At 43.0% G+C, this 20376-nt stretch overlaps 1 protein-coding gene across 2 annotated transcripts in view; it reads left to right on the forward strand.

Annotated features, from left to right (window-relative positions):
* LOC123994866 (arf-GAP with SH3 domain, ANK repeat and PH domain-containing protein 2-like) overlaps positions 1 to 20376 on the forward strand; it is a 49617-nt gene that overhangs the window by 18209 nt on the left and 11032 nt on the right. For both annotated transcript variants that reach the window (XM_046297926.1, XM_046297927.1), the window contains exons 2-17: positions 3477 to 3549; positions 6516 to 6661; positions 9013 to 9087; positions 9427 to 9476; positions 10330 to 10459; positions 11322 to 11407; positions 11548 to 11623; positions 12115 to 12201; positions 13238 to 13338; positions 13743 to 13812; positions 16239 to 16326; positions 16480 to 16528; positions 18187 to 18356; positions 19003 to 19136; positions 19485 to 19579; positions 19910 to 20099. In XM_046297926.1, coding sequence (XP_046153882.1) covers positions 3477 to 3549; positions 6516 to 6661; positions 9013 to 9087; positions 9427 to 9476; positions 10330 to 10459; positions 11322 to 11407; positions 11548 to 11623; positions 12115 to 12201; positions 13238 to 13338; positions 13743 to 13812; positions 16239 to 16326; positions 16480 to 16528; positions 18187 to 18356; positions 19003 to 19136; positions 19485 to 19579; positions 19910 to 20099 — 1620 coding nt within the window. The remainder of the gene's footprint in view (positions 1 to 3476; positions 3550 to 6515; positions 6662 to 9012; positions 9088 to 9426; positions 9477 to 10329; positions 10460 to 11321; positions 11408 to 11547; positions 11624 to 12114; positions 12202 to 13237; positions 13339 to 13742; positions 13813 to 16238; positions 16327 to 16479; positions 16529 to 18186; positions 18357 to 19002; positions 19137 to 19484; positions 19580 to 19909; positions 20100 to 20376) is intronic.

Raw genomic sequence — 20376 nt, forward strand, 5'->3', positions numbered from 1 at the left:
AGCTCACACCTGAAGGCTGGGGGACATTTAGGACGCCTACTGCGGATCGCTAAAATATTCGAATGATTATGATCTAATATTATGACACCATACCAAAGATGGTTTGGTATGGTTTACAAACTTGGTAAACCAAGCTGGAGTTATCAGTTATCAGCCCTGTTATCTCCTGGAATATCTTCACACCTAGAAAAAAAAACTCCAGGCTTCCGTCATAACTGCACATTTATTGGAAAAAAGGAACAATTACAGAGGGTAGTTTGGAAAAAAACTATCTTGTCCGAATCGTCATCTGGAATAACAGACATTCTGGGGTAATATTTACATAACCAACGTTCTCTAGTAATACTAGTCCCGTGTGAATAGTGCTTAGCATAATTGTCTAAGAAAATTGAGAAGAGAGCAAACCCAAACTTAATTAGGTCTATAATCAATAGCCTAACTGTTAAATGTGCCTGGCTTTAAAAATCATCCATATATATCTACAGAAATAAGACAAATCTTGCTTCTGTTGCCTGTTTGTTCTTAGTAGCCTACTGATTCCGTGAGCACCAAGCCTCATGCAATGACTATGTGTCGGATAAAGCAATTTACAGATTTTTCTGTTTTTAATCTTTGCTATGCTGTAATAAAGGCTTTTAAAAAAATCTTTAGAACAGACTGGTATTACTTATAACTGATTTAGTGTTGTTTACACTGTTCCAAACAAGCAGAAAAATGATATTGTAATCTAACAGCACCTGTTTGTCACACATAATATGCACACAGCCTTCGCTCCTATACCCTCCTTTTTCTTGATCTCCTTCTTATTGCTATTATTACAATTATTACGATCATCATTATAATAATATGTCATATCTTTATCATTAGTAGGCTTTGTATAGTAGCCTTGCTTAACCACCATCAAGCTGTAGGCCTAAGAGCGCCTGCTGTTATTAAGTCTTAGTACTGTAACTTACTTAGGCCTATAGTTCAATATATATGCTACTGTATCAATCAATCATTCATTCGTTCATGCCGTCACAAAGCAGACGATAAATTCGTGCTTTGAAATGTAATCAAGCATTTTCGTTTTGAAATGAATTAACAAAGGAAGCTTTGAATAATTAGCCTAAACAATAAATAAGCCACTATTCACAAAAGCATGCAACTGTTTTTAGTTTGCTGTACTAAAGGCTTTATACAGTTAAAGTCAGAAGTTTACATACACTTAGGTTGGAGTCATTAAAACTCGTTTTTCAACCACTCCACAAATTTGTGTCCTCTGGTCTGATGAAACAAAAATAGAACTGTTTGCCCATAATGACCATCATTATGTTTGGAGGGAAAAGGGGGAGGCGTGCAAGAACACCATCCCAACCGTGAAGCACGGCGGTGGCAGCATTATGTTGTGGAGGTGCTTTGCTGCAGGAGGGACTAGTGCACTTCACAAAATAGATGGCATCGTGAGAAAATTATGTGGATATATTGAAGCAACATCTCAAGACATCAGTCAGGAAGTTAAAGCTTGGTCGCAAATGGGTCTTCCAAATGGACAATGACCACAAGCATACTTCCAATGCTGTGGCAAAATGGATTAAGGACAACCAAGTCAGGGTATTGGAGTGGCACCACAAAGCACTGACCTCAATCCTACAGAAAATGTGTGGGCAGAACTGAGAAAGTGTGTGCGAGCAAGAAGGCCTACAAACCTGACTCAGTTACACCAGCTCTGTCAGAAGGAATGGGCCAAAGTTCATCCAACTCATTGTGGGAAGCTTGTGGAAGGCTACCTGAAACGTTTGACCCAAGTTAAACAATTTAAAGGCAATGCTACCAAATACTAATTGAGTGCATGTAAACTTCTGACCCACTGGGAATGTGATGAAAGAAATAAAAGCTGAAATAATTCATTCTCTCTACTATTATTCTGACATTTCACATTCTTAAAATAAAGTGGTGATCCTAACTGACCTAAGACAGGGAATTGTTACTAGGATTAAATATCAGGAATTGTAAAAAACAGAGTTTAAATGTATTTGGCTAAGGTGCATGTAAGCTTCAGACTTCAACTGTATATATTTTTTTCGTTAGAACAGACTCTCTGTAACACTTGTTTATTTAGTGTAAATAGTGTAAAAATCATAATATTGTGATCTAGCAGCACCTGTTTGGCACACATAATTCTCATGCAATGCTTGCTTCTATACCTTCCTTTTTCTTGATCTTCAGTTGTTTCCACAACTAAGTCAAATGTATTCCACAGATCTGACTTCTCCTTTTCCTGACCAACCGGTAACCATTCAGCCATTTCTTTTTCACGTCTTTCCGCATCCATTTTGTGTGTCAACATTACTGTGTTCGGAGTTTGTTGTAACCAATTATTGATGTGATATTGATAGGCTATAGGTCAGGCCCAATTGGTCACGTGCATGCAATGTTTATGTTTCACATAAAGAGAGCAGAGGTTGAGGGAATATGGAATGATTTTTTTTTTTTTTTTTTAATCTGATTTTCAGTCAGAAAGAAGTAAACAACTAAATGTCTGAAATGATGTGGCAGCTTCAGCACAGACAGGGCAATAAACACTTGCTGGGCTGTTGTGCCTTTCCGCTGCAGTGGGGAGCGAGACAACGTCCGGCAGTCACACAGACACTCGCTGTCATATTTTTCTTTATGACATTGTGACCGTCAGGCTCTTTCTCAAATAATGTGTGTGTCTTAATTATTTAATAAAACCGTGTACTTAAAGCTCAGTGCACACAGTGCCTTGCAAAAGTATTAATCCGCCTTGGCGTTTTTCCTATTGTGTTGCATTACAACCTGTAATTTAAATAGATTTTTATTTGGATTTCATTTGGAATTTTTTTTTTCTAGTCAGGGACAGCCTTCGCAGTTGAATGAGCTCATCTACCTAATTCATGTGTTTCTATATTATAGTTCAATAGGCCATTATAGTACTGTACCACCTGTTCTCCACAATTCCTAAGTGCGGTTTTCCCACAAAGCATTTCCTTTGTTTCTACAGCCTCTCTTAAGGTTTCTGAGCTACATATCAGAGCATGCGTCCCAAATGGCACACTGTATTCCCTATATAGTGCACTACGTTTAACCAGAGCCCTATGAGCCCTGATCAAAAGTAGTACACTACATGGGGAATATGGTGCTATTTGGACACACACAAGAGTGGCTGCCTGTCGCTATAGCATTAGTACTATGGTTGAGCAGGCAGGTGTAGGCTTGGCTGGCACGTTGCCATGTCTGTTGTTACTGTCTAAACAGTAGGGCTGGGCTCAGGGCAGCATGACCATACTTCTCTAATCTCAAGGAAATTCAACCATATAGTGACTAAGGGCTGGGCTATGAATTGTGTGTGTGTGTTTGTGTGTGGGCTGGGAGAGAGAAGAGAGGGATAGTGTATAGAGATAAATAGAGTAGTGACAGTATCTCTTTCTCTATACCTGCCTTACTGATCTTCCCCTTTGTGCTCTCTCCCCTAGGCTCTAGACGTAGACCGGGGAGTACTTTCCAAGATCAAGAAGTCTGTCAAGGCCATAAACAACTCTGGCCTGGGTGAGTACAGCACAACGCAACACAGCATAGTACAGTACAGCACTGTGCTTTACAGTATAGTAGGCCAGGCCTATAGTATTATACATGACAGTACAGTGAGTCAGTCCTGGTATACATTTTCCATATACTGTATACTGTTATAGCATCTATATCACTACACCCACTCAAGTTTCACACTTTTTTGTTTACGTGCTAACCTCAGAACTTTTTAGTTGTGCAGCATGTTGGTATATTTCAAGACATTTACATTACATTTAAGTCATTTAGCAGACGCTCTTATCCAGAGCGACTTACAAATTGGTGCATTCACCTTATGACATCCAGTGGAACAGCCACTTTACAATAGTGCATCTACATATTTTAAGGGGGGTGAGAAGGATTACTTTATCCTATCCTAGGTATTCCTTAAAGAGGTGGGGTTTCAGGTGTCTCCGGAAGGTGGTGATTGACTCCGCTGTCCTGGCGTCGTGAGGGAGTTTGTTCCACCATTGGGGAGCCAGAGCAGCGAACAGTTTTGACTGGGCTGAGCGGAACTGTACTTCCTCAGTGGTAGGGAGGCGAGCAGGCCAGAGGTGGATGAACGCAGTGCCCTTATTTGGGTGTAGGGCCTGATCAGAGCCTGGAGGTACTGAGGTGCCGTTCCCCTCACAGCTCCGTAGGCAAGCACCATGGTCTTGTAGCGGATGCGAGCTTCAACTGGAAGCCAGTGGAGAGAGCGGAGGAGCGGGGTGACGTGAGAGAACTTGGGAAGGTTGAACACCAGACGGGCTGCGGCGTTCTGGATGAGTTGTAGGGGTTTAATGGCACAGGCAGGGAGCCCAGCCAACAGCGAGTTGCAGTAATCCAGACGGGAGATGACAAGTGCCTGGATTAGGACCTGTGCCGCTTCCTGTGTGAGGCAGGGTCGTACTCTGCGGATGTTGTAGAGCATGAACCTACAGGAACGGGCCACCGCCTTGATGTTAGTTGAGAACGACAGGGTGTTGTCCAGGATCACGCCAAGGTTCTTAGCGCTCTGGGAGGAGGACACAATGGAGTTGTCAACCATGATGGCGAGATCATGGAACGGGCAGTCCTTCCCCGGGAGGAAGAGCAGCTCTGTCTTGCCGAAGTTCAGCTTGAGGTGGTGATCCGTCATCCACACTGATATGCCTGCCAGACATGCAGAGATGCGATTCGCCACCTGGTCATCAGAAGAGGGAAAGGAGAAGATTAATTGTGTGTCGTCTGCATAGCAATGATAGGAGAGACCATGTGAGGTTATGACAGAGCCAAGTGACTTGGTGTATAGCGAGAATAGGAGAGGGCCTAGAACAGAGCCCTGGGGGACACCAGTGGTGAGAGCGCATGGTGAGGAGACAGATTCTCGCCACGCCACCTGGTAGGAGCGACCTGTCAGGTAGGACGCAATCCAAGCGTGGGCCACGCCGGAGATGCCCAACTCGGAGAGGGTGGAGAGGAGTATCTGATGGTTCACAGTATCAAGGCAGCCGATAGGTCTAGAAGGATGAGAGCAGAGGAGAGAGAGTTAGCTTTAGCGGTGCGGAGCGCCTCCGTGATACAGAGAAGAGCAGTCTCAGTTGAATGACTAGTCTTGAAACCTGACTGATTTGGATCAAGAAGGTCATTCTGAGAGAGATAGCGGGAGAGCTGACCAAGGACGGCACGTTCAAGAGTTTTGGAGAGAAAAGAAAGAAGGGATACTGGTCTGTAGTTGTTGACATCGGAGGGATCGAGTGTAGGTTTTTTCAGAAGGGGTGCAACTCTCGCTCTCTTGAAGACGGAAGGGACGTAGCCAGCGTTCAGGGATAAGTTGATGAGCGAGGTGAGGTAAGGGAGAAGGTCTCCGGAAATGGTCTGGAGAAGAGAGGAGGGGATAGGGTCAAGCGGGCAGGTTGTTGGGCGGCCGGCCGTCACAAGACGCGAGATTTCATCTGGAAATAATCAGTAATCTCTTGTACCATTCAGTGTTTGGTGCAGCACCCTCTTGTTTTCATTTGACCTCTCAATGCTTCTTAGACTACAATAGACTTTACTGTATTGACACGGACACAGATTGGAGCGATTGCAGTGTTTCACCTACCATTGAACATTTTGATCCCAGAGGATCTGGATCTTGATTTGGGGGCCTTCACACGCCACCTGGAAATCGAAGGTGAAGTGTGACCTTGAAGGTTGAAGTGTATGAAGAAGGCGAAGTGTAACCTTGAAAGAGCGATTGAGGCAGAGAATTAGAGGGATATCACCTCTCCACATTCCTCCCATTCCACACACCTGTCCCAGCAGGCCAAAAGAACAGAGGTGTTGCTCTTGTAACTCCAGTCCTTCCTATAATACGGTATATTAAGAGTCCCTAGGCCCAGGCCTTTTCTCTCCATGACTGAACCCTCTCCACCCTTCACCCAGTCCACAGACCTTCCAGTGTAGTCCCAGGCCTGAGTCATAATCCTGGGGTGTTTTTGAAACCGATCAGGAGTTGGTAATCATGGCTCTAATCGAGTGTGATCTGCACATGCTGGAAATACCTTAGCGCTTGCTTTGGTTTGGAGCTGCTCTTAGTTTGTTACACACACTTCACACGCCCTTACATGCTGTTCATTGTTAAGAAGAGGCCGTGTGAGAGTGGCTTCATTAGCCTGGTCCCAAGATCTGTTTGTGCCGTCTTGACAACTCCTATGGTCAACTACCTTCCTCAAGCTTATTGGTGATTAGTCATAGGCAAAGCGTTTCCATTTTATGGGTCAGGTCGACTTAGAAACATGGACAGTATCACAGAGATGTGAAATGTCCACTAAAAAGTCACCTGGATTGCATAGCATAGAAGATAATATGAATATGGGAGTCTGTGTAGAGCCACTTGTATTGTTTTTTTTTTAATGACGTAACGTGTGTTGTGATGATCCATTACTGAAACTCTGGTTCGACTTGACCACTGACTGCAAGTGACCGCCGTGTGTGTTTCCCAGCCCACTTTGACAATGAGGAGCAGTACATCCAGTCTATGGAGAAGTTTGGGGACAACTGTGTCTGTAGAGAGGACCCTGAGGTGGGCTCAGCCTTCATCATGTTTGCCGTCTTTACCAAAGAGCTCACAGCCCTCTTCAAGAACCTGGTGAGACCCCACCGCACACGCACACACACACACACACACACACACACACACACACACACACACACACACACACACACACACACACACACACACACACACACACACACACACACACACACACACACACACACACACACACACACACACACACACACACACACACACACACACACACACAGCTATACACTGTCACATACTGTCTCTACCTCCTTTCTCTCTCCACCTCTCAAATACCTCCATTATGGCCCTTGTTTTCCTCTTATTCATTGTTTTTATCTGTCCTTTCATTTGACCTGTTGCAACCATGCGTGTGGAGTGTAACACTTTTGAAGATATCTATACCTATTTAAGACTATGTAACAGGCAGAACTTGCCTTTTAAGACATTGTGCAAGAGGGGGTTGAGTGCTCAGTTGCTATTTTCATAGTGTGAATGGTTAGCGTTTCCTTCACACCTTATGATGGGTGACTTGTGAAGAGTTTAGGCTTTCTTGAACAGAGTAGCCTCTGTCAATTCAATGCAATTTAAGGGGCTTTATTGGCATGGGAAACATATGTTAACATTGCCAAAGCAAGTGAAATAGATAATAAACCAAAGTGAAAAAAAACGGTTAAAAATGAACAGTAAACATTACACGTACAAAAGTTCCAAAACCATAAAGACATTTCAAATATCAAATTATGTCTATATAAAGTGTTGTAATGATGTGCCAATTGCTAAACTACAAAAAGGTAAAATAAACAGAAATATACAGTTCCTCGCAAAAGTATTCATCCCCCTTGGCGCTTTTCCTATTTTGTTGCCTTACAACCTGTAATTTAAATGGATGTTTATTTGGATTTCATGTAATGGACAAACACAAAAGTGAAATGAAAAAAAGAACTTGTTTCAAAAAATTCCCCCCCAAAATAATTGAAAAGTGGTGCGTGCATATATATGTGTGCATTTGCTATGAATCCCCTAAATAAGATCTGATGCAACCAATTACCTTCAGAAGTCACTTAATTAGTTAGATTGCACACAGGTGGACTTTATTTAAGTGTCACATGATCTGTTACGACCCCAGTATATATTCACCTGTTCTGAAAGGCCCCAGAGTCTGCAACACCACTAAGCAAGCGGCACCATGAAGACCAAGGAGCTCTCCAAACAGGTCAGGGACAAAGTTGTGGAGAAGCACAGATCAGGGTTGGGTTATAAAAAATATTAGAAACTTTGAACATCCCACGGAGCACCATTAAATCCAGTATTAAAAAATGGAAAGAATATGGCACCACAACAAACCTGCCAAGAGAGGACTGCCCACCAAAACTCGCGGACCAGGCAAGGAGGGCATTAATCAGAGAGGCAACAAAGAGACCAAAGATAAGCCTGAAGGAGCTGCAAAGCTCAACAGTGGACATTGGATTATCTGTCCATAGGACCACTTTAAGCCATACACTCCACAGAGCTGGGCTTTATGGAAGAGTGGCCAGGAAAAAGCCATTGCTTAAAGATAAAAATAAGTAAACACGTTTGGTGTTCGCCAAAAGGCATTTGAGAGACTCCCCAATCATATGGAGGAATGTACTCTGGTCAGATGAGACAAATATTTTGGCCATCAAGGAAAATGCTATGTCTGGCGCAAACCCAACAACCCCGAGAATACCATCCCCACATTGTGGTGGCAGCATCATGCTGTGGGGATGTTTTTCATCAGCAGGGACTGGGGAACTGATCACAAATGAAGGATGGCGCTAAATGCAGGGAAATTCTTGAGGGAAACCAGTTTCAGTCTTCCAGAGATTTGAGACTGGGACAGAGGTTCACCTCACAGCAGGACAATGACCCTAAGCATACTGCTAAAGCAACACTCGACTGGTTTAAGGGGAAACATTTAAATGTCCTGGAATGGCCTAGTCAAAGCCCAAACCTCAATCCAATTGAGAATCTGTGGTATGACTTAAAGATTGCTGTAGACCAGCAGAACCCATCCAACTTGAAGGAGCTGGAGCAGTTTTGCCTTGAAGAATGGGCAAGAATCCCAGTGGCTAGATGGGCAAGATTATATAGACATACCCCAAGAGACTTGCAGCTGTAATTTCTGCAAAAGGTGTCTCTACAAAGTATTGACTTGGGGGGGTGAATAGTTATGCCCGCTCAAGTTTTCAGCTTTTTTTTGTCTTGTTTTTCTGTTTCACAGTAAAAAATATTTTTTGCATGTTGTGCCAATCAAATGATATTACAATCCCCCCCAAGGGACGTGAATACTTTCTCAAGCCACTGCAGGTTGTATTTACAGTGGTGTTTGTTCTTCACTGTTTGTCCACGTTTCATTCTAATTCTGTCTGTCCACCTGTTTGTGTTTGCAGTTGCAGAACATGAACAACATCATCACCTTCCCCATAGACAGTCTACTGAAAGGAGACCTGAAAGGGGTCAAAGGGGTAGGTCTACTATATGTGTTATTAAACATTATCAATCAGTGTTGTACCATAACCAATCAGAACATGTGTTTTACAATACAAGTCAGAACAAGAGGTAGGGAGTAGGCCTGTCCCATGCTAGTCATTTTGAACACACGTAGCCACAGGATGGTCCTCCTAATTCCTATCCCTATAGCCATGTAAGGATTGCCTTGTAAATGACTTAATGAGAAAAGTCCATGTGACTGACCTTTAATCTGTAATATAAGTCACAGTTTATGGTCAGTTTAATATTCACGACTTAAACTCATATCATGTGTCTCTCCCTTGCAATAATACTGTTATGTTCCTTTTCAACAGGATCTGAAAAAGCCTTTTGATAAAGCCTGGAAAGATTACGAAACTAAACTGTGAGTTAGTCACTTTACTTTCGCAAGTTTACAACTCCCTACGTTTTACCACCGCCACCACTGCAGCAGTTTGAGTTTCAAACAAAAGCACCATCACTTGCTATGTGTGAGTTGAGCCTAAATGAATGATTATAGCTTACGAGCACAAGGAAAAGAGGAGGGTGGGAGGGGCAATAAGCTGCCACCACCATGAAATTGCATGTGGGTTCAGTTTAACAACAAATATGAAGGGAAAACAATGGAAGTTAGTAAAAGGTCAACTGCTGCTATTCCTAAAACAGCTGACAGACAGCCCCTTAGGAGAGAGAATGAGACTAGGCCTACAATAGCCGCACTTGCTTCCTGTTTGTACGTGAATACTCTGTCCGTCTGAGGTTATTTTATTGTCAAATGAACTATGGTATGGACAGACAAGGGGTTTACTTTACTGCAGTTATACGGCACATGTCCCTAGTCCCTACATAATCTTTTCATTTTCAAAATGACAGGCATGACAGACACGTTTTGACAGATTATTATAAGTTACTTAACAAAGGTAGAGATCAATCTAGTTCACTGTATTACGTCTTGGCAGGTCATTTGAGAGTTAATAGTTTACTAAAGAGTAATGCCTTGTGCAAACAAACTCCTGTGGCATAGTCATAGAGCCTTTGGGTTGATGTGAGTGGCCATGTTGGTTCGAATTGATGAATGAGAACGGTGTAATAACTTAACGTAAACTGATGCGAGTAAATGCTGATACCACGTGCAGCTGCTTGCTACGAGTTCATTGGTGAATGATTTTCCTCCTTCGTCCATTCGTGCGGTGCTTCACCAGCATCATCGTCGCTTGTGACCTCTGTGTTCCCTGCAGCACTAAGATAGAGAAGGAGAAGAAGGAGCATGCCAAGCAGCATGGGATGATACGGACAGAGTTCAGTGGCGGAGAGATCGCTGAGGAGATGGAGAAGGAGAGACGCCTTTTCCAGTTCCAGATGTGTGAGGTGAGAGGGTGTGTACCACTGGCCAGGTCCCAGTTCTGCTTCGCTGGCATCACAATTATTATTTTTTTTTTTTTTTTTTATTTCACCTTTATTTAACCAGGTAGGCCCAGTTGAGAACAGGTTCTCATTTACAACTGCGACCTGGCCAAGATAAAGCAAAGCAGTGTTACACAAACAACAACCCAGAGTTACACATGGAATAAACAAGCGTACAGTCAATAACACAATAGAACTTCTTCTAAGTCTAAATATGGTGTGTACAAATGGCGTGAGGCGGTAAGGCAATAAATAGGCCATAGTAGCAAAGTAAATCAAATTTAGCAAATTAACACTGGAGTTATAGATGTGCAGATGATAATGTGCAAGTAGAAATACTGGTGTGCAAAAGATCAGAAAAGTACATTTAAAAAAAAGAAGCTATATGGGGATGAGGTAGGTAGATTGGATGGGCTATTATGATCATGGGTATTGGCTATAATGTGATGGACGTGACTGTGCTTGCTTTAACAGCAGAGCTTCCTTCAGTGTCCCTGTCCCCTTACTGGGCTCGACAAGTGATCCTCTATTTACATGAACGTTTTCCAGTCATTTAGCAGGTGCTCTTATCCAGAGCAGCTTACAGTTAGTGCATGCATCTTAAGATGGCTAGGTGGGACAACCACAACCTCTTAGCCAGTTGTGCCAGTGAAAAGTGACCAATTCAGTAGCGCGAGTGTAGACATTTCAACACCTGGGGAGTGAGGTTACTGTACAATCTAACTCAGTTACATAGAGAGCACAAACCGATCTGGGATCAGGCCAGTGCACCACCTCATCCTACCTCTCTGTGGCCATTACTAGCTGTGTGTTATTCTGTCTCCAGTATCTTCTAAAAGTGAATGAAATCGATACGAAAAAGAGGGTCGACTTCCTCCAAAACCTCATCAAATATTTCCACGCCCAGTGCAAGTATGTCATTTTCATTTATTTGGGGATTTCACATGATCAATGTTTAATTATTGGCTTTTGTCGTTTGTAGGAGGGCAAATGCTTGACCCATTTTGACTCTGAAAATTCCTGTTCTGTGTTTGTTTCCTCTCTCCTCACAGCTTCTTCCAGGATGGGCTAATCGCAGTGAAAAGCCTCAAACCTTCCATAGAGAAACTGGCGACAGACTTGATTACAGTGAGCCACTCTGTCGACCTCTATCTTCATCCTTTCCTGGTTTAATGTGTACACCACATTTCTCACCAAATGCTTGATAAGCATTTTCCAAACAATGCTTCTTCAAAGTTTATGTAGTGTCAGTTTGAGTCTCCACAGGCCAGGAGTCAGTCCCAACACTGCTTTATAAAAAAGAGATGGAATGTTTTATCTTCATTTCCTTGAACTGAGTGTTTGGGTTGATTGTGCTGAAGTGGGTCTGAGTTGGTCTGAGAGGGGTTTTTCTCTCTATCGCTGAGGCTGCTTCACAAATGGCACACTATTCCCTATTTAGTGCACTTCTTTTGACCAAGGCCCATAGAGCTTCTGTCAAAAGTAGTAAACTATGTAGAGAAGAGGGTGTCATTTGAGACTCATCCACATTTTATAATATTCTCTTTGGTAGTTGCCCTGGTTTCACTGCATGTCTGTCAATAATGTGTCTCTTGACTCTCCCACGTCCTGTTTCTCAGATCAAACAGACCCAAGATGGGGAGAGGAAACAGCTAAGTCAGCTCAGAGATGTTCTCAAGTCCTCCCTACTGTCTGAACAGAAAGAGGTGAGCTCTCAATCACTGGAGTAAGAAGTGGCGGTGATTTAGAATCACACTCTCGTGATGAGGTAGCCCTGCCTGCGACTTAAAACCAGTGTCACCTTAGGTCCAAGAGGGAATTTCCTCTTGGTATTAGTAGGAGACCAGTATTTTAAAAAACAAATTATTTAACCTTTTTTTAACTAGGCAAGTCAGTTAAGAACAAATTCTTATTTACAATGACGGCCTACACCAAACCTTAAACTAGGCAACATTGGGCCAATTGTCCGCCGCCCTATGGGACTCCCAATTACATCCGGTTGTGATACAGCCTGTAATCGAACCAGGGTCTGTAGTGACGCCTCTGGCACTGAGATGCAGTGCCTTAGACCGCAGTGCCACTCAGGAGCCCACCAGTTACATAACCTTGGTAGCAGAGAGGAAGGGACCTAATCCAATTACTTATATCAATCATTTCTCCAGACCAGTTCTAGTGCATATACTGTCATGCATTTAGTCTTACCTGTCTTGTCATAGCAAAATAGGAAAAGACACTAGTTCTACCTTAACAAACCTGTAGTCTACTACAGGATTACAGATGACTGGTCTTATGTGTCGTCTCACTTGGCTCGTGACTTACAGTTACAATGCAATAGTCAGATGATGGTTACCACCAGTGGCTAGGAGAGGGAATGTGTGCTTTCTTGGTGGACTTTAGCTCTTTCCCCAATCAAGCCTTTTTTTTCCCTCTCCTTGAACCTCGATTTTGCTGAAGGTATTGTCTGAGTTACAAATTGCACCCTTTTACCTATATTGTGCACTACTGTAGGGAGTATGGCGACATAGTGTAGTGGAGGCCTTCAGAAGAGGAGGCTGAAGAAACATGATTTGGATGAATGTCTGAGCATTGAGAGAGATGAGACTTATATATTTGTTCTTTACATGTGTGTGTGTGTGTGTGTGTGTGTGTGTGTGTGTGTGTGTGTGTGTGTGTGTGTGTGTGTGTGTGTGTGTGTGTGTGTGTGTGTGTGTGTGCACACGTGTGTTTGTTCCTGCGTATTAGGACTCCCAGGCCAAACAGACTGGATACAGCCTTCATCAGCTCCAGGGGAATAAGGCCTACGGTACGGAATGCTGTGGAATTCTCCATAAGAGGAGCGAGGGGTGAGTGGATGACCAATATGGCCTATGGTCAGACGCAAGAACAGCTGTATATTTCCCCGGCAAAGGCAGGGAAATGTAGTTTGACTCGCAGTGGTGGGGAACCCACTGTGGACACCTTGCACTTGCGTTTTACTCGCAGCGATAGGGTGATCGGCGATAGGGTGATATTATGTCCTCTAGACATACAGTACATGATTCCATTTGCTGCTCGGGAAATGGTGTGGTTGAAGATGTGGATTGGTCATCCAGGTTATTTGAATCAGCTGTGAAGTGCCAGGGCAAAAACCAAAACGTGCACCCATTGTAGCCCCGGGCCAAGTTTGGGAAACCCTGCTCTAGGTGAACATGTATAGAGAAGTGTTGTAGTGTCATATTGAATATTATCTCTCTCTTCTCTTCTTCAGCCTGAGGAAAGTGTGGCAGAAGAGGAAGTGTTCTGTGAAGAACGGGTTCCTGACCATCTCCCATGGAACGGTAAGAGGCTTCCTTTCTTGTTCCTGTCTTCTCCTATTGGTCACTCACTTTCCTTCATACCATGCCGTTATGCATGCTGCTTGTACATACTGCACGTCAGCCGGTGTAATTCAATTAGGTCTGTGGACGACAATGTGGACGACGAAGCACAATTACATCTTTTTGTTGTTGATGAAGAGCCAGACCACATGTTAAGACAGAGCAAGAAGAAGATGAAAAGAAGGCCACTGCGCCACTCTTAGAATTTCAATCTTTGATTGAACTCTTTTTCTTTTTTGGTCGGCAGGGTGATTTCTGTATTAATGCTTGACTGAATTCCTGCTGTGCACAGGGTTTTCTCTTTCTTTTTTGACTGGATTCCTGTTGACCTCTTCGAGGAATCCAATCACAAATGGCTACAAGTTATTTTGTGCATGACATTCCTCTTGACAACATTACCCTAATGTCAAAACGTCATTAATCCTAATGGCATAGCATTGTCTCAATTGTGATTAGGGCTGTAACGGTGACCGTATGACCGCCACACCGGCAGTCACGAGTCATGATGGCAGTCAAATTCCACTAGATTGTTTAGTCATGGTAATTAAGTTTCTCCAAGCTCTGATGCTGCTGATGGTCATTAGTAGCTTACCAAACTTCCAAACTGCCTGGTACTCAGCACTCTATCAATGCAAATGTTATCAAACACTTCATGAGCGCCCATGAGCTCATGTTGCGCAACACTTCTATAGGCTATGCAATTGCTTGAGGGGGATGGCCATCAGCTTTCTATGGACTAGGCCTACCATATATATTTCTCAACTTCCCTAATGCACATTGCTTCTCTTTACAGCCTACCTGGCTGGAATGAAAATGAACCACGAGAAAAGTGTCCTCCATTTGCTATTTTAAGTGCATAGATTTATTTTATATTTTATTTAACCTTTATTTAACTAGGCAAGTCAGTTAAGCACAAATTGTTATTTACAATGATGGCCTACCAAAAGGCAAAAGGCCTCCTGTGGGGACGGGGTCCTGGGATTAAAAAATAAATACAATATAAATATAGGACAAACACACATCACAACAAGAGAGACAACACAACACTACATAAAGACAGACTTAAGACAACAACATAGCAAGGCAGCAACACATGACAGCACAGCATGGTAGCAACACAACATAACAACAACATGGTAGCAAAACAACATGGTAGCAGCACAAAACATGGTACAAACATTATTTGGCACAGACAACAGCACAGAGGGCAAGAAGGTAGAGACAACAATACATCACACAAAGCAGCCACAACTTTCAGTAAGAGTGTCCATGATTGAGTCTTTGAATGAAGAGATTGAGATGAAACTGTCCAGTTTGCGTGTTTGTTGCAGCTCGCTCCAGTCACTAGCTGCAGCGAACTGAAAAGAGGAGCAACCCAGGGATGTGTGTTCTCTGGGGACCTTGAACAGAATGTGACTGGTAGAATGGGTGTTGTATGTGGAGGATGAAGGCTGCAGTAGATATCTCAGATAGGGACGAGTGAAGCCAAAGAGGGTTTTCTAAATAAGCATCAACCAGTGGGTCTTGCGATGGGTATACAGAGGAGTATAGAGTGCAGGGATGTGTCCTATAAGGAGCATTGGTGGCAAATCTGATGGTCCGAATGGTAAAGAACATCTACCCGCTCGAGTGCACCCTTACCTGCCGATCTATAAATGATGTCTCTGTAATCTAGCATGGGTAGGATGGTCATCTGAATCAGGGTTAGTTTGGCAGCTGGGATGACATGCCTTTTTTTTGCTACTTTTTCAAATCATAGTCACATGTAGCCTGGCCTATCTGTTTTGATAAGGTTTCTATCACAACTAAAGTAGCCAAATAACTTCAATCCGCTTTACAACCGGTGTAGACCCTAACTGGGATACAAATGAGACTCATGGGTCTCCCGGTCGCGGCCGGATGCCGATACCTAGAGTCTCTGGTGGCACAGCTAGCGCTGCCCTAGACCACTGCGCCACCCGGGAGGCCACCATTTATACTATGGTTAACTGTAAGTACTACGGTATACTACAGTAAGTAAAGTCTGCAAAAACACTACCGTAAATGCTATAGTATTTATACAATAATATAGTATAGAATTTTTTCATTTGGGAAGGGTCACATTTGTTCATTAAAGAATTGGACAATAATTGTGACATCTAAAAACAATGGTGTTCATTGGGCCTTTATATGGATGTGGCTGTAAGCAGCATACCATTTCATTCAACAATGATACATTTATGGGTTACTGCTGCATTTGATAATGTTATTTTTCTGAAGTCATTTGAGTGTTCGACATCACACAACTGACTTAGTTTATGGGAAAGTTCCATGCATGCTGTATGATACACTCTTATTTTTCTGGTCCACTCTCTTCTCTCATCTGTCTCTCTGCTCCTCTTTCATAGGCGAACAGACCACCAGCTAAACTCAACCTGCTAACCTGTCAAGTGAAGCTCAACCCAGATGAGAAGAAAAGCTTTGATCTCTTCTCCCGTATGTTACGCAGCAGTTTGAGGCTCATCTCCATCTCAAACCTCTGCAACCCTGGACTAGTTTTAGTAGTATGCCTTCCGGTAGCCTAGCTTCTCTTACTGCAACTACCTCTTACTCAATCTGATCTCATTTTTTTGTTGTTTACCCAAACAGATGACAGAACCTATCACTTTCAAGCTGAGGAAGAGACTGAGTGTCAGATGTAAGTACCATAGGGGTTCACTGAACCAATGTGAACTGTCTGTGCCTTTTGCACGGTGCAAGTTTGTGTGCGAACATTGTGTATACATCATTATGCAGGGTGTCCATCCACTCTGCCCAGAGTGGATGGAAACACACTTTGGTGATGAAATTTCACTTCCTTATTTCATCAAATACATTTTACCAAGACAAATATGATTCTTCATGTCTGAATCGTTCGGTGGGGTCTTTCTCTAACATGTCATTAGCATTATATCCCAAATTTGGATTTTGTGCCTAATACATCCGGTAATAAGCTCCGAGCTCTGTTGATAGAGTGGTGGCACTTTTGCACTGCAACTTTTGAGGATTTTACGTGTTGTGGTGGTGGTCTGCAGAGTTGTTTCCGTGTGTCGCAAAAAGCTAAATTAGCATGACACGAGTTGAATTAAATGTAAACGGCGTTGAAATTTTTAAAAAAAAACTTGCGTTATGCTCAGTGCTCTGTTGACATTTCACAGAGATATATGCATGTTTCTGTGAGAAATCTTCAAAAGAAGAATAGCATTCATTTGAAAAGTGTATACTGAAATATGAAAATACAACATGTCATGTCTCAAACTCGATTTCGATCTTACCTCTATATTGTTTTATGTCCTTCGGATTTAAGAAGAAAGATGAGTTCAACAGTGAGCCTGTCAGAGAGACTGTTATTTCTCAAACAGCATACAGCCTAGCTGATGCAATGCTATTTTCTTCTCTGGCCTCTGGCCTCCATAGTCACCCTAATTCTGGCCTTCCTACAAAGCAATAAAAAAAAACACATTTTGAACGGATTCTGATAGAGATGTGAAGTTTGGACCATTGGTTTTCTCAGAGGAGTATCTACACAATTAACATTGTTTTAAAATATGTGTTTTTGATTGATCACCCTTTATCAGGGCTCATCAACTAGATTCAGCCGCGGGCCGATTGTATTTTTTGAGTGGATGGAGGCCGTAACATAATTACAAATGATTTGTAGACTACAAATTTACAGCAGGAAGCTAAAACAGATATCATTTTTGACTAAATAATCATCACTTAAAATGTATATATGATCACATACACTACATGACCAAAAGCATGTGGACAGGTGCTCGTTGAACATGCTCATTCCAAAATCATGGGCATTAATATGGAGTTTAGTCCCCTCTTTGCTGCTATAACAGCCTCCACTCTTCTGGGAAGGCTTTCCACTAGATGTTGGAACAAGGCATGGCTTTGTGCTCGATTTTATACACCTGTCAGCTGAAATAGCCTAATCCACTCATTTGAAGGGGTGTCCACATACTTTTGTGTATTTAGTGTATCTCTCTAGAATTTCCTAAATTACAGTATTTTATGTTCAACAATAAAAAATCAATACATTTGTTTCATTGTATTTATTTTTTGCTTAGAAAACAGTTGGGGAACCCTGCTCTTCATTATGTGTATACGTGATACAGGGGGTACATGTAATTGGTCACTTCTCAGACCCTCTGACGTTGTAGGCATTCCAAATGGCACCCTATTCCCTATAACGTGTACTCTGCTCTGGTCAAAAGTAGTGCACTACATAAGGGATAGGGTGCCATTTGGGACGTACATGTTGCCTCCAAGCTTACGTTTTGTCTCGGTTGGACCTGCCTGTGTTTTCAGATGGATCTCAGTCCTGCAGAACAGTAAGGAGGAGGCGCTGAACAATGCCTTCAAAGGAGACCAGGACGAGGGAGGGGAGAACAACATAGTGCAGGAGCTGACCAAGGCCATCGTCAGTGAGGTCAAGAGGATGAGCGGCAACGACGTCTGCTGCGACTGTGGAGCGCCTAGTGAGTGACACACAGAGAGCATTCTGGGAAAAGGCAGCAAGAAAATATTGTGGTCTTCCTCCCAGAAGGGGTATTATATGAAAATGAACACAGTGTTGTACATACAGTATGTGAATGTGTGAGGGGCTGATATGGTTTTCGTAATTTACCATGCTGAACGCACAACCTTGCTTTGTTTGACGATTGACGTGTTCTTTTGTCTATGTGCATGCGCTCACACACATTCTTAGGAGTCTTTGTTAGGCCAGTCAGACTGATTCCTCAAATATAGAAGAAAGAGGGTTGGCTGTTTCGGTTAGATGTTATTGAAATCCTACCTTGCCTATATATCCCATGTGCTGAATTTACACTGATAGGACAATGAAAATAGTGCATCAATATACCACATCTCACTCTTAGGAGTGGAACTTTATTTAACTGTACAACTATTTCAGGTGAGAACTTATAGTGGAAGCACACTAGTCTTTTTTAATATAATTTTTGAAATATTTTCAACTAAAAAAAAATCAGAGACAGGAAAGTAAAGAGGAGAAATGGTGTGCCAGAAGGTTAAGGGCTAAGATCCGAAGGCAGTGGCAGCAACCCACCAGATCATTCCAGGCCATAGCACACTAGTCTTACACTGATAATATATCTCTGTCTTCAGAGCCCACCTGGCTCTCCACTAACCTGGGAGTGCTCATCTGCATCGAGTGTTCTGGAATCCACAGGGAGATGGGCGTCCACTATTCTAGAATACAGTCTCTCACACTGGACGTCCTGGGAACCGCAGAGCTCCTGGTAAATATCACAGGCATTAATGGTTGCATTGTATACAAACAGGTTCAAAACCATTTTTTTTAAATCAATATTTTATCGCGTTTGCTTTAGCCTGCCTGGAGTGCCAGATGGGTAGATGCCAGGGAAGCTCAGCCAAGCAGTTTTGATTATTTGAACCCAGCTCTGATTGTATAAGCTGTTGTACTATTTTAGTATGATTAGTAGTAGCCTGGTCCCAGATCTGTTTGTGTTGTCTTGCCAACTCCTATGGCAGTTGGCTATACAGCACAAACAGATCTGGAACCAGGCTAGATTTATAGGGTCTGAATAGATACCATATTGACGTGTGCTCTACCTGGTCTTTCCCAGCTGGCAAAAAATGTGGGCAATGCGGGTTTCAATGAGATCATGGAAGCGGACCTGTCTGCACGGGGCGTGACCAAACCCAACCCCTCCAGTGACATGTGAGTGACAGACAGTCGGGCAAACCACACCCACTCCTCTCCCTCCTTCAACACCATAACAGGAAAAACACTGACTAAATACATTCACTATTTATTTCATATTAAGTTCAATACATTTAACTTCTTGTTATACTATGTATAGTCCTGAATGTCTTAGGGTACATCCCAAAATGGCAACTTATTCCTATATAGTCCACTACTTTTGACAGGGGCCCTGGTCAAAATCCATGTACTAGGGGATAGGGTTCCATTTGGAACTTGGCCTTAAACTCAGATTTCCTGTCTCTTGGTAGTTGCCCATCTGTCTGTCTGCGCTCTTGTCTCCCTCAGGCAGACGCGGAAGGACTACATCACAGCCAAGTACACAGAGAAGAAGTTTGTTCAGAGGAAGTGTGCGGACGAGGAGTCCAGGCTCCACGTCCTGTGTGAGGCAGTGAAGACCCGAAACATCCTCTCCCTCATCCAGGTTTACGCTGAAGGAGTGGACCTGATGGAGACCATACCACTGGCCAATGAGCATGTAAGATTAATCACATTATATTCTTTTTTTATTTAGACAGCCAGAAGGTGGGCAGGTGACAGATTTGACATTTTATTAATTTAGCAGACGCTCTCATCCGGAGCAATTTCCCCCGAGCAAATAGGGTGAAGTGCCGTGCTCAAGGGCACATTGGCAGATTCGAACCAGCGACCTTTCAGTTACTGGCCCAACAGTCTAACCACTGGGCTATCTTTTAGAGCAGTGGTTCCTAAACCTTTTACAGTCCCGTACCCCTTCAAACATTCAATCTCCATCT

This window comes from Oncorhynchus gorbuscha, linkage group LG14 (assembly GCF_021184085.1).
Source record: "Oncorhynchus gorbuscha isolate QuinsamMale2020 ecotype Even-year linkage group LG14, OgorEven_v1.0, whole genome shotgun sequence".
Lineage (NCBI taxonomy): Eukaryota > Metazoa > Chordata > Actinopteri > Salmoniformes > Salmonidae > Oncorhynchus > Oncorhynchus gorbuscha.